The sequence below is a fragment of the Rattus norvegicus genome, chromosome 18 (genome assembly GCF_021556685.1).
Source record: "Rattus norvegicus strain SHRSP/BbbUtx chromosome 18, alternate assembly SHRSP_T2T, whole genome shotgun sequence".
NCBI classification, from domain to species: domain Eukaryota; kingdom Metazoa; phylum Chordata; class Mammalia; order Rodentia; family Muridae; genus Rattus; species Rattus norvegicus.
Window position 1 is genome coordinate 80,379,605 of NC_141551.1, and position 13,465 is coordinate 80,393,069.

Here is a 13,465-nt window from a genome sequence, read left to right on the forward strand (position 1 = left end):
CCCCCATTCAAGTTGTTTGAGACCCACATGAAGACCAAGCTGCACGTCGTCTACATTTGTGCTCGGGGAGGCCCAGGTCCAGCCCATGTATGCTCTTTGGTGGTTCAGTCCCTGGGAGTCCCCAAGGGTTCAGGTTAGTTGACTCTGTTGGTCTTCCTGTGGAGTTTCTACTCCTCTGGGGCCCCACAGTCCTTTAGCTGGAGTTTTTGTCTGAGTCCCTGGCCTGTAGATCTGTGTTGATGCAACTCCTGATGGGCGCCTCCCTCTTGGGCTACTGAAAACACTGAAGGCAGAGAGTTCTTTGTAGAACTAGTGTCCCAGGGTCAATCTCAAAGTCACTGTGGTGGTCTTATGCCCGTGGAACTCTGTATATGTGCCAGCTTTTGTAGAAGTTGGTGAGGACAGCAGTTCTTTTGAGTTCATGGTATGAAGATTATTTGAATGTCATTTGTGGGAGGTAGTGTTTTGAATAGATGATAAATTTTAGTAGTTTTTTCCTAGCCAAATATTTTATCTGTGATTTTGACAAATTTGTGTCTGTTTTGTTTTGCCTTTCAGTCCCTATATGCTTCCTCCCCACAGTCCACTTGTGGATGACAGCCCAGAGTATGGACTGCAAGGCTATCAGATGCACATTGACATGCATGGTGTTGGGATTTTCTACCTATGTAGTACCTTTCGCAATCTCTTCTCCAGGAGAGGTAAACCTAGGTCAACTTGTTCCTTTCTGAAGTTAGTGGGTTGTAGAGAAGAGAAAATTATCCTCCCAGGTGGTCAGTTTATAATCTGTCATTTCTGCTGTGTTCGCTGGCCCTTCTCTTTGCATAGGACTTGTGAAGTACTATAGCCAGTCAGTCTCTTTCACTCACTCTCTAGCCTCTAGAGGGAGGCTTGGCTCATCTTTTCTCATGATATTTCCTGACTGTTTTTCTTATTTCCAAATCTTCCCTTTTTCCGCCCAGGAATTTGGTAAATGTGGTCACAGGGTGAATGTCATAGCTGTACAGAGTGAGACTAAAAGAAAATAGTTTTTCTCATATTCGCACTGCCTAAGCATTTGCTGTTTGCCACATTTCCAAAACTAAGCAAAGGACTGGGGAAACTCAAGCTCAAAGTGCATGCCATTCTGATCTACCCTCTGGTTTTCTTTTGGGAGTGTTTTATGAATTCTTTTTTTTTTATTAACTTGAGTATTTCTTATATACATTTTGAGTGTTATTCCCTTTCCCGGTTTCCGGGCAAACATCCCCCTCCCCCCTCCCCTTCCTTTTTTGCATTTGTCTCCTTTTTTTTTTTTTTTTTTTTCTCTGGAGCTGGGGACCGAACCCAGGGCCTTGCGCTTGCTAGGCAAGCGCTCTACCACTGAGCTAAATCCCCAACCCCCCCTCCCCTTCCTTATGGGTGTTCCCCTCCCCACCCTCCCCCCATTGCCATCCTCCCCCCAACAGTCTAGTTCACTGGGGGTTCAGTCTTAGCAGGACCCAGGGCTTCCCCTTCCACTGGTGCTCTTACTAGGATATTCATTGCTACCTATGAGGTCAGAGTCCAGGGTCAGTCCACATATAGTCTTTAGGTAGTGGCTTAGTCCCTGGAAGCTCTGGTTGCTTAGCATTGTTGTACATATGGGGTCTTGAGCCCCTTCAAGCTCTTCCAGTTCTTTCTCTGATTCCTTCAATGGGGGTCCTATTCTCAGTTCAGTGGTTTGCTGCTGGCATTCGCCTCTGTGTTTGCTGTATTCTGGCTGTGTCTCTCAGGAGCGATCTACATCCGGCTCCTGTCGGTCTGCACTTCTTTGCTTCATCCATCTTGTCTAATTGGGTGGCTGTATATGTATGGGCCACATGTGGGGCAGGCTCTGAATGGGTGTTCCTTCAGTCTCTGTTTTAATCTTTGTCTCTCTCTTCCCTGCCAAGGGTATTCTTGTTCCCCTTTTAAAGAAGGAGTGAAGCATTCACATTTTGATCATCCGTCTTGAGTTTCATTTGTGTTTTATGAATTCTTAAATCAAAGTCTAGGGCAGGTCTGCTTGGGTTCATGTTTCACAATGTTGGTAAGTATATTTTATAAGGAAAATGTACTTCACTTTGCAACATATTATAAAACGTGCTATGTCAGGCTGTCCTGTCAGTAATGCTGGATTTTATCACTTGGCTAGGAGGGTCATTATACTTCCTCTCTGTGAAGGCATGCTTTTTCAAACATCATTGCCATAATCCTCTTCCACTACTGATCCTTGTTCAAAGCAGATTTTTTAGTCTGAGTGTAGAAAGTAAGAAAACTGACCAACACGGGTGGCTGTTGTGAATGTTGTTTTTTCTTTGGTTTGGCAGGAAGTTTGTCATTGGTTTGTAGGAAGGTCATTGATTTTTTGTGTGTGTGTATGTGTGTGTTAATTTTGCTGTCTGCTGCTTTGCTAAAAGTTTATCAGCTCTAAGCCTTCTTTGGTAGAGTCTTTGGGTCTCTTAACATGATCATCTGCAAAGGAGATACAGTAACTACCCTCTTCCCTTTTTTTTTTATTTGAATCTCTTTTATTTTCTTCTCTTATTGCTATGTCTAATACTTTGAGTACTATATTCAGTTGGAGCAGAGAGAGTTGGCCCCCTTGTCTTCTCCTTGGCATGGTAGTGGTTAGATGCTGGTTTTATATAGCCTTTATTGTGTTGATGTGTGCTATGTCCATTTATAGTTCACTTATCATGAAAGGCTGTTCTGGTTTTACATTTACTGGGATGATCATAATCATGTGATGTCTATTTTTGAGTCCAATTTTATAATCTCCTAGGTGGGAACCTGCTGTGAGTGTCTGCTCCGGATGGCTGTTTTCAGGGCACCGACACAGGCAGCCCCTGCGTGTTCTGTTCCAGAGCAGCTGCTCACGTTGCAGAGTCGGACAATCCCCCCTTTTACGGGGCCTCAGTTGATACTTGTGTACTTCGGTATTTACCTTTTTCCTGTCACATGAGGCTGTGCAGTTAAAAATCTCAGCATTGGAATCCAGGTATACACCTCCCCACTCTAATCCACATTGGGTACAAACGTCTTTGTCTTTGGTGCTGATAGTGTTGGCAGAGGACTTAGAGTCTTGTGTCCAGGTGCTTCCTGTCCCTTCCTAGCCAGTCATTCTCTGTCCACTGCCAGCACTCAGCCTATCCAGAACCTGGCTCTGGTGATGAGTGATTGAGACTGGTACCTTGTGAGGGTTGCGTGGTCCCTAGAGTTCTCCTTCCATTTGAACCTCGTGACCAATACTGTGGCCTGTAGGATCCAATCAGCCTTTCCTGTTCAATCGCAGTTCTGCCACTGTCTCTTCTCTGGCATCATCCTTGTCTGTCTTCTGCTGTGCTCTGCCTTCCTCATCCTGTTCTAGCAGTTTGAGCTTCCATGGCCTGCTCCTCATACCTGCAGTATTACTATGACAGGTCTCTGCATAGCGACTCTCAGGCTTCTTAGCTCCTTGCCAGCTGTGCAGTGGGACTAACTGGATTCCATGTCTGGATCTTTTTTTTTTTGGAGCTGGGGCCTTGTGCTTGCTAGGCAAGCGCTCTACCACTGAGCTAAATCCCCAACCCCTGGATTCGATGTCTGGAATCTAGGCTCCCTACGCTGTATTATTCAGTTTTACTAGTTAAGACTGTTAAAAGCTCTCCTTGAGGCTGTATTTTTTTCATTTTGTGCCTGACTATCTCCTAGAATGTCAGTCTGAGCATTGAGTGTGATTTAAGATCCCCTTCCTTCATTTGTGCTGCCCTTATCTTCTTTTTTCTTTTATTGAATTTTTTAAATTACATTTCAAATGTTGTTCCCTTTCCCAATTTCCCTTCCATAAGCTCCCTCCCCACCCCCCCCCCACTACCCCCTACATTCTCCTGCACTAGGGGTTCAACCTTGGCAGGACCAAGGGCTTTTCTTCCCATTGGTGCCCGACAAGGTCATCCTCTGCTACATATGCAGCTGGAGCCATGGGTCTGTCCATGTATAGTCTTTGGGTAGTGGTTTAGTCCCTGGCAGCTCTGGTTGATTGGCATTGTTGTTCTTATGTGTTGCAAACCCCTTCAGCTCTTTTAATCCTTTCTCTAATTCCTCCAATGGGGGTCCTGTTATCAGTTCAATGGTTTGCTGCTAGCATTCACCTCTTTGACATGCTTTAGCTTTGTCTCTCAGGAGACATCTATATCTGGTTCCTGTCAGCATGCACTTCTTAGTTTCATCAATCTTATCTGGTTTTGGTGGCTGTATATATATGGGCCACATGTGGGGCAGGCTTTGAATGGTGATTCCTTCAATCTCTGCTCCAAACTTTGTATTCATATCACCTCCTATGAGTATTTTTGTTCCTCCTTTTAAGAAGGAGTGAAGCATCTGTACTTTGGTTGTCTTTCTTCTTGAGCTTCATGAGGTCTGTGGATTGTATCTTGGGTAATTCAAGCTTTTGGGCTAATATCCACTTATCAGTGAGTGCATCATCTCAGAGAGAACAAACACCTGGCTACATAACCATTGCTGTAGGTTTGTATTTTAATAGTACACAGTTTAGGGTTCTGTCTGCCTGCTGCCTGTCTCTGTGTGCATGTGTGCTCACCCACGCGTGAGTGAGCGAGTGAGCGAGAGGTGGGGAGAGGGAATGAGAGAGGGAGGGAATGAGAGAGAGAAAGAGAGGTGAGGGAGAGGAGGGGGAGGGAGAGGAGTTTGTCATAACTGTCTTTTCAAGGTTATTGGTTTCCTAGGTATGGTCAAAGTACAATCTATTGTACTGATAAGCTACAGTAACATTCAGTCTAGCTCCATATAGGGCAAATAAGCCCTGTCAGTAATAATTTGGTTACTATAACATGCGGGAGATGAAGTTAATGAAGGGAAATGTGGAATTAGATAGCTTGCTAGATTGTGTGCTGTGTGTTGCATATGCATTCTCCCCATTTGTAAGACTTTAGTTTATACAAAAGAGGACTTTCCTATATAGATTCAGTGCATTTCCTCTCTCCACAGGATTCTGCCAAGAGTCAGCAGAGGGAGCCGTTGCCATCAGAGTGTATAGCAGTTTTATAAGTACCAATGGATTGTCCTTTATAGTTTTTGAGAAACTCTCTTGGTACCATGTGGTATATTTAGTAGATTTCAGCTATGTCATTGAAGTTTAGGATGACAGAACTTTATCCCTATTAAAAAAAAACCAAACACTTTGTCCCTACCAAAGATGAAATGTTTTATCATCATGCCCTAGAATTTAGGTTGCTCTATGCTGCATTTGTCCTCAGTGAGACATGAGAAACCTGGCCTGACACTGATGAGACAACCCCGATCCAACAGCATGGAGCCAAAGGTCAAGGGCAACCGGTCAGGTCTTGCATTAAGAAATAGTGTCAGATTCAAGGGTGAGTCAGGCACAGATAGACAAGAGCCTTGTACTTAGTTTGCTGGGCCAAGTGCTTATCCGCACTGCATGCTGAGAGGATGGTGTTAGGCGTTCTTAGCTCTCTGAGTAGAGGACTTACCTCTTTTTACTGGGGGTGGGGTGGGAACAGGCAGTTTGTACATGCTCAGTATCTAGATTACTGCAGCAAGGGGAGGATGGAGTTAACTAGGACATAATCCAAATGCCCCGAGCGTGGTCATTTCATATGGCCATGGCATTCTCTCTTTGAGTGAGGGTCATGTGTATATGCTAATTCAACTGCAAATCAACTGCAACTCTTGACTTAGAAATCTCAGTGGGAGTTAAAACTTTCAGAACAGAGTCTGAAATACCTTTGGAGGGGTTAGGATGTTGCTCAGTGGTAGAGTGCTTGCCTAGGATAAGGCCATAGGCTCTATTTTCAACAGCACAGTGGAAAGTTAGGGGGGTAGGTAGGTAAGTGTATAGATGAGGAAGTCCATTTGGGAAAATGCATAGATGGACGGGTGCAAAACTTGGGTTTGTAAACTTAATGATGAGCTACTAGAATCTTTTCTATACATGATATTGGGTCAGGCTTTGGATAATAACAAGATAATTATCAAGGAGCCAAGACAAAATTTAGGAAATAGACTGTTGCCATGACATTTGAGGCCCTTGTGTCACCCTTGTTACTGCTATCTGCTTTTCCTTCTAGAGGCAGCCACCATTTCTGTATTAACTTTTCCTTTATCTTTTTTTTTAATTAAACTTCTCTGTATTGTGAGTTGATGACACCCAGTGATACGGGTCTGCTTAGCGTACACTAGACACTGTACTCCTGTCACTAAGGAAGTGTGGTGTCCCAGAAGAGACAGAAGAAACCCAGGGGAGTGGGACAAAATACCACTCTTCATCACAATTCCAAATAGTCCAATTATGAAACCATTTAGTTACATCTGATAAACTTTTTTTTTTTTATTAACTTGAGTATTTCTTATATACATTTCGAGTGTTATTCCCTTTCCCGGTATCCGGGCAAACATCCCCCTCCCCCCTCCCCTTCCTTATGGGTGTTCCCCTCCCAACCCTCCCACCATTGCCGCCCTCCCCCCATAGACTAGTTCACTGGGGGTTCAGTCTTAGCAGGACCCAGGGCTTCCCCTTCCACTGGTGCTCTTACTAGGATATTCATTGCTACCTATGGGGTCAGAGTCCAGGGTCAGTCCATGTATAGTCTTTAGGTAGTGGCTTAGTCCCTGGAAGCTCTGGTTGCTTGGCATTGTTGTACTTTTGGGGTCTCGAGCCCCTTCAAGCTCTTCCAGTTCTTTCTCTGATTCCTTCAATAGGGGACCTATTCTCAGTTCAGTGGTTTGCTGCTGGCATTCGCCTCTATATTTGCTGTATTCTGGCTGTGTCTCTCAGGAGCGATCTACATCCGGCTCCTGTCGGTCTGCACTTCTTTGCTTCATCCATCTTGTCTAATTGGGTGGCTGTATATGTATGGGCCACATGTGGGGCAGGCTCTGAATGGGTGTTCCTTCAGTCTCTGTTTTAATCTTTGCCTCTCCCTTCCCTGCCAAGGGTATTCTTTTTCCTCATTTAAAGAAGGAGTGAAGCATTCACATTTTGATCATCCGTCTTGAGTTTCCTTTGTTCTAGGGACCTAGGGTAATTCAAGCATTTGGGCTAATAGCCACTTATCAATGAGTGCATACCATGTATGTCTTTCTGTGATTGGGTTAGCTCACTCAGGATGATATTTTCCAGTTCCAACCATTTGCCTACGAATTTCATAAAGTCATTGTTTTTGATAGCTGAGTAATATCCCATTGTGTAGATGTACCACATTTTCTGCATCCATTCCTCTGTTGAAGGGCATCTGGGTTCTTTCCAGCTTCTGACTATTATAAATAAGGCTGCAATGAACATAGTGGAGCACGTGTCTCTGTTATATGTTGGGGCATCTTTTGGGTATATGCCCAAGAGAGGTATAGCTGGATCCTCAGGCAGTTCAATGTCCAATTTTCTGAGGATCCTCCAGACTGATTTCCAGAATGGTTTTACCAGTCTGCAATCCCACCAACAATGGAGGAGTGTTCCTCTTTCTCCACATCCTCGCCAGCATCTGTTGTCCCCTGAGTTTTTGATCTTAGCCATTCTCACTGGTGTGAGGTGAAATCTCAGGGTTGTTTTGATTTGCATTTCCCTTATGACTAAAGATGTTGAACATTTCTTTGGGTGTTTCTCAGCCATTCGGCATTCCTCAGCTGTGAATTCTTTGTTTAGCTCTGAACCCCATTTTTTAATAGGGTTATTTGTCTCCCTGCGGTCTAACTTCTTGAGTGCTTTGTATATTTTGGATATAAGGCCTCTATCTGTTGTAGGATTGGTAAAGATCTTTTCCCAATCTGTTGCTTGCCGTTTTGTCCTAACCACAGTGTCCTTTGCCTTACAGAAGCTTTGCAGTTTTATGAGATCCCATTTGTCGATTCTTGATCTTAAAGCGTAAGCCATTGGTGTTTTGTTTAGGATATTTTTTCCAGTGCCCATGTGTTCCAGATGCTTCCCTAGTTTTTCTTCTATTAGTTTGAGTGTGTCTGGTTTGATGTGGAGGTCCTTGATCCACTTGGACTTAAGCTTTGTACAAGGTGATAAGCATGGATCGATCTGCATTCTTCTACATGTTGACCTCCAGTTGAACCAGCACCATTTGCTGAAAATGCTATCTTTTTTCCATTTGATGGTTTTGGCTCCTTTGTCAAAAATCAAGTGACCATAGGTGTGTGGGTTCATTTCTGGGTCTTCAATTCTATTCAATTGGTCTATCTGTCTGTCTCTGTACCAATACCATGAGTTTTTATCACTATTGCTCTGTAATACTGCTTCAGTTCAGGGATAGTGATTCCCCCTGAAGTCCTTTTATCGTTGAGGATAGCTTTAGCTATCCTGGGTTTTTTGTTATTCCAGATGAATTTGCAAATTGTTCTGTCTAACTCTTTGAAGAATTGGATTGGTATTTTGATGGGGATTGCATTGAATCTGTAGATTGCTTTTGGTAAAATGGCCATTTTTACTATATTAATCCTGCCAATCCATGAGCATGGGAGATCTTTCCATCTTCTGAGGTCTTCTTCAATTTCCTTCTTCAGTGTCTTGAAGTTCTTATTGTACAGATCTTTTACTTGCTTTGTTAAAGTCACACCGAGGTACTTTATATTATTTGGGTCTATTATGAAGGGTGTCATTTCCCTAATTTCTTTCTCGGCTTGTTTCTCTTTTGTGTAGAGGAAGGCAACTGATTTATTTGAGTTAATTTTATACCCAGCCACTTTGCTGAAGTTGTTTATCAGCTTTAGTAGTTCTCTGGTGGAACTTTTGGGATCACTTAAATATACTATCATATCATCTGCAAATAGTGATATTTTGACTTCTTCTTTTCCGATCTGTATCCCCTTGCCCTCCTTTTGTTGTCTGATTGCTCTGGCTAGAACTTCAAGAACTATATTGAATAAGTAGGGAGAGAGTGGGCAGCCTTGTCTAGTCCCTGATTTTAGTGGGATTGCTTCAAGTTTCTCTCCATTTAGTTTAATGTTAGCAACTGGTTTGCTGTATATGGCTTTTACTATGTTTAGGTATGGGCCGTGAATTCCTATTCTTTCCAGGACTTTTATCATGAAGGGGTGTTGAATTTTGTCAAATGCTTTCTCAGCGTCTAATGAAAGGATCATGTGGTTCTGTTCTTTCAGTTTGTTTATATAATGGGTCACGTTGATGGTTTTCCGTATATTAAACCATCCCTGCATGCCTGGGATGAAGCCTACTTGGTCATGGTGGATGATTGTTTTGATGTGCTCTTGGATTCGGTTTGCCAGACTTTTGTTGAGTATTTTTGCATCGATATTCATAAGGGAAATTGGTCTGAAGTTCTCTTTCTTTGTTGTGTCTTTGTGTGGTTTAGGTATAAGAGTAATTGTGGCTTCGTAGAAGGTATTCGGTAGTGATCCATCTGTTTTAATTTTGTGGAATAGTTTGGATAATATTGGTATGAGGTCTTCTATGAAGGTTTGATAGAATTCTGCACTAAGCCCATCTGGACCTGGGCTCTTTTTGGTTGGGAGACCTTTAATGACTGCTTCTATTTCCTTAGGAGTTATGGGGTTGTTTAACTGGTTTATCTGTTCCTGATTTAAGTTCGGTACCTGGTATCTGTCTAGGAAATTGTCCATTTCCTGAAGATTTTCAAGTTTTGTTGAATATAGGTTTTTATAGTAAGATCTGATGATTTTTTGAATTTCCTCTGAATCTGTTGTTATGTCTCCCTTTTCATTTCTGATTTTGTTAATTTGGACGCACTCTCTGTGTCCTCTCGTTAGTCTGGCTAAGGGTTTATCTATCTTGTTGATTTTCTCAAAGAACCAACTTTTGGTTCTGTTGATTCTTTCTATGGTCCTTTTTGTTTCTACTTGGTTGATTTCAGCTCTGAGTTTGATTATTTCCTGCCTTCCACTCCTCCTGGGTGTATTTGCTTCTTTTTGTTCTAGAGCTTTTAGGTGTGCTGTCAAGCTGCTGACATATGCTCTTTCCTGTTTCTTTCTGCAGGCACTCAGCACTATGAGTTTTCCTCTTAGCACAGCTTTCATTGTGTCCCATAAGTTTGGGTATGTTGTACCTTCATTTTCATTAAATTCTAAATAGTTTTTAATTTCTTTCTTTATTTCTTCCTTGACCAGGTTATTATTGAGTAGAGCATTGTTCAATTTCCACGTATATGTGGGCATTCTTCCTTGATTGTTATTGAAGACCAGTTTTAGGCCGCGGTGGTCTGATAGCACGCATGGGATTATTTCTATCTTTCTGTACCTGTTGAGGCCCGTTTTTTGACCAATTATATGGTCAATTTTGGAGAAAGTACCATGAGGAGCTGAGAAGAAGGTATATCCTTTTGCTTTAGGATAGAATGTTCTATAAATATCCGTTAAGTCCATTTGGCTCATGACTTCTCTTAGTCTGTCTACATCTCTGTTTAATTTCTGTTTCCATGATCTGTTCATTGATGAGAGTGGGGTGTTGAAATCTCCCACTATTATTGTGTGAGGTGCAATGTGTGTTTTGAGCTTTAGTAAGGTTTCTTTTACATATGTAGGTGCCCTTGTATTTGGGGCATAGATATTTAGGATTGAGAGTTCATCTTGGTGGATTTTTCCTTTGATGAATATGAAGTGTCCTTCCTTATCCTTTTTGATGACTTTTAGTTGGAAATTGATTTTATTTGATATTAGAATGGCTACTCCAGCTTGCTTCTTCTGACCATTTGCTTGGAAAATTGTTTTCCAGCCTTTCACTCTGAGGTAATGTCTGTCTTTGTCTCTGAGGTGTGTTTCCTGTAGGCAGCAGAATGCAGGGTCCTCGTTGCGTATCCAGTTTGTTAATCTATGTCTTTTTATTGGGGAGTTGAGGCCATTGATGTTGAGAGATATTAAGGAATAGTGATTATTGCTTCCCATTATATTCATATTTGGATGTGAGGTTATGTTTGTGTGCTTTCATTCTCTTTGTTTTGTCGCCAAGACGATTAGTTTCTTGCTTCTTCTAGGGTATAGCTTGCCTCCTTATGTTGGGCTTTCCCATTTATTATCCTTTGTAGTGCTGGATTTGTAGAAAGATATTGTGTAAATTTGGTTTTGTCATGGAATATCTTGGTTTCTCCATCTATGTTAATTGAGAGTTTTGCAGGATACAGTAACCTGGGCTGGCATTTGTGTTCTCTTAGGGTCTGTATGACATCAGTCCAGGATCTTCTGGCCTTCATAGTTTCTGGCGAGAAGTCTGGTGTGATTCTGATAGGTCTGCCTTTATATGTTACTTGACCTTTTTCCCTTACTGCTTTTAATATTCTTTCTTTATTTTGTGCGTTTGGTGTTTTGACAATTATGTGACGGGAGGTGTTTCTTTTCTGGTCCAGTCTATTTGGAGTTCTGTAGGCTTCTTGTATGCCTATGGGTATCTCTTTTTTTAGGTTAGGGAAGTTTTCTTCTATGATTTTGTTGAAGATATTTACTGGTCCTTTGAGCTGGGAGTCTTCACTCTCTTCTATACCTATTATCCTTAGGTTTGATCTTCTCATTGAATCCTGGATTTCCTGTATGTTTTGGACCAGTAGCTTTTTCCGATTTACATTATCTTTGACAGTTGAGTCAATGATTTCTATGGAATCTTCTGCTCCTGAGATTCTCTCTTCCATCTCTTGTATTCTGTTGGTGAAGCTTGTATCTACAGCTCCTTGTCTCTTCTTTTGGTTTTCTATATCCAGGGTTGTTTCCATGTGTTCTTTCTTGATTGCTTCTATTTCCATTTTTAATTCCTTCAACTGTTTGATTGTGTTTTCCTGGAATTCTTTCAGGGATTTTTGCAATTCCTCTCTGTAGGCTTCTACTTGTTCTCTAAGGGAGTTCTTCACGTCTTTCTTGAAGTCCTCCAGCATCATGATCAAATATGATTTTGAAACTAGATCTTGCTTTTCTGGTGTGTTTGGATATTCCATGTTTGTTTTGGTGGGAGAATTGGGCTCCGATGGTGCCATGTAGTCTTGGTTTCTGTTGCTTGGGTTCCTGCGCTTGCCTCTCGCCATCAGATTATCTCTAGTGTTACTTTGTTCTGCTATTTCTGACAGTGGCTAGACTGTCCTATAAGCCTGTGTGTCAGGAGTGCTGTAGACCTGTTTTCCTCTCTTTCAGCCTGTTATGGGGACAGAATGTTCTGCTTTCGGGCGTGTAGTTTTTCCTCTCTACAGGTCTTCAGCTGTTCCTGTGGGCCTGTGTCTTGAGTTCACCAGGCAGCTTTCTTGCAGCAGAAAAGTTGGTCTTACCTGTGGTCCCGAGGCTCAAGTTCGCTCGTGGGGTGCTGCCCACGGGCTCTCTGCAGCGGCAGCAACCAGGAAGACCTGTGCCGCCCCTTCCGGGAGCTTCAGTGCACCAGGGTTCCAGGTGGCCTTTGGTGTTTTCCTCTGGCGTCTGAGATGTGTGCACAGAGAGCAGTCTCTTCTGGTTTCCCAGGCTTGTCTGCCTCTCTGAAGGTTTAGCTCTCCCTCCCACGGGATTTGGGTGCAGAGAACTGTTTATCCGGTCTGTTTCCTTCAGGTTCTGGAGGTGTCTCAGGCAGGGGTCCTCCCTCTCCTGGGCCCTCCCCCACGGGAGCCCAGAGGCCTTATACAGTTTCCTCTTGGGCCAGGGATGTGGGCAGGGATGGGCAGTGTTGGTGGTCTCTTCCGCTCTGCAGCCTCAGGAGTGCCCACCTGACCAGGCGGTGAGGTCTCTTTCCCACGGGGTCTGGGAGAAGAGAGCTGCTTCGGGCCGGGATCCGCGGGCGTGGGACCCCCGGCAAACACAGGACGTGCCCGGTCCTAGATGAACTCTGCCTCTGTGTGTCCCGATCTCACCAGGCAGCTCTCTTGCTGCAGACAAGTTGGTCTTACCTGTGGTCCCGAGGCTCAAGTTTGCTCGCGGGGTGCTGTCCAAGGGCTCTCTGCGGCGGCAGCCGATAAACTTTTACTTGCAGAAAAATTTATCACATACTTTAACTAAGTGTAATACGGTATATCTTTATATGTGGTTGTGTCTTCACCCTGGAGATCATATTATATCTTGAGAGCGTTGGCATAGAACAGGTTGTGTAGAATAATTTGCCTAACTGGCAAAAGGGGTCTCTGGAGTTGAATATATAGGAATACAAATCCTCAGAAAGTTTATTATCTATTCATTTCAGAGGAACGAAGCTCTAATTCAGAATAAGCTCCAACACTCTGATGCAGCCCACTTCCTTGTCATAACATTTTCTGTTTCTAACTCCATGGATTTTGCTAAATGCTCTTTGAAGTTTTTTGTTTTTTTATTACTTTCTATTAAACAAATCAGAGGTCTGGAGTCAGTGGCTCTGATGCCTGGCTTATATTCTTGCCTCATGGCAGGTAAGAATAATTCATTGTGTAGCTGGCTCATTGAAGACTGCTCTGTGGTAGGTGGCATGGCCTCATTTCTCAGACCAGCCTACAGAGCGCCCATGATTCACTTTGCCATCTTCAGCCACTCTGAG

The 13,465-nt window shown here is 43.1% G+C and overlaps 1 protein-coding gene across 18 annotated transcripts in view; it reads left to right on the forward strand.

Annotated features, from left to right (window-relative positions):
* Fbxo15 (F-box protein 15) overlaps nt 1-13,465 on the forward strand; it is a 98,981-nt gene that overhangs the window by 28,073 nt on the left and 57,443 nt on the right. For 15 of the 18 annotated variants that reach the window (XR_015642398.1, XR_015642399.1, XM_087593184.1 and 12 more), the window contains 1 exon segment: nt 559-701. Coding sequence is in view for 16 of the 18 variants with exons in the window: in XM_087593184.1 (XP_087449310.1) it covers nt 559-701 (143 nt within the window). In the remaining 2 variants the exon portion in view is untranslated. 18 annotated transcript variants of the gene reach the window in all.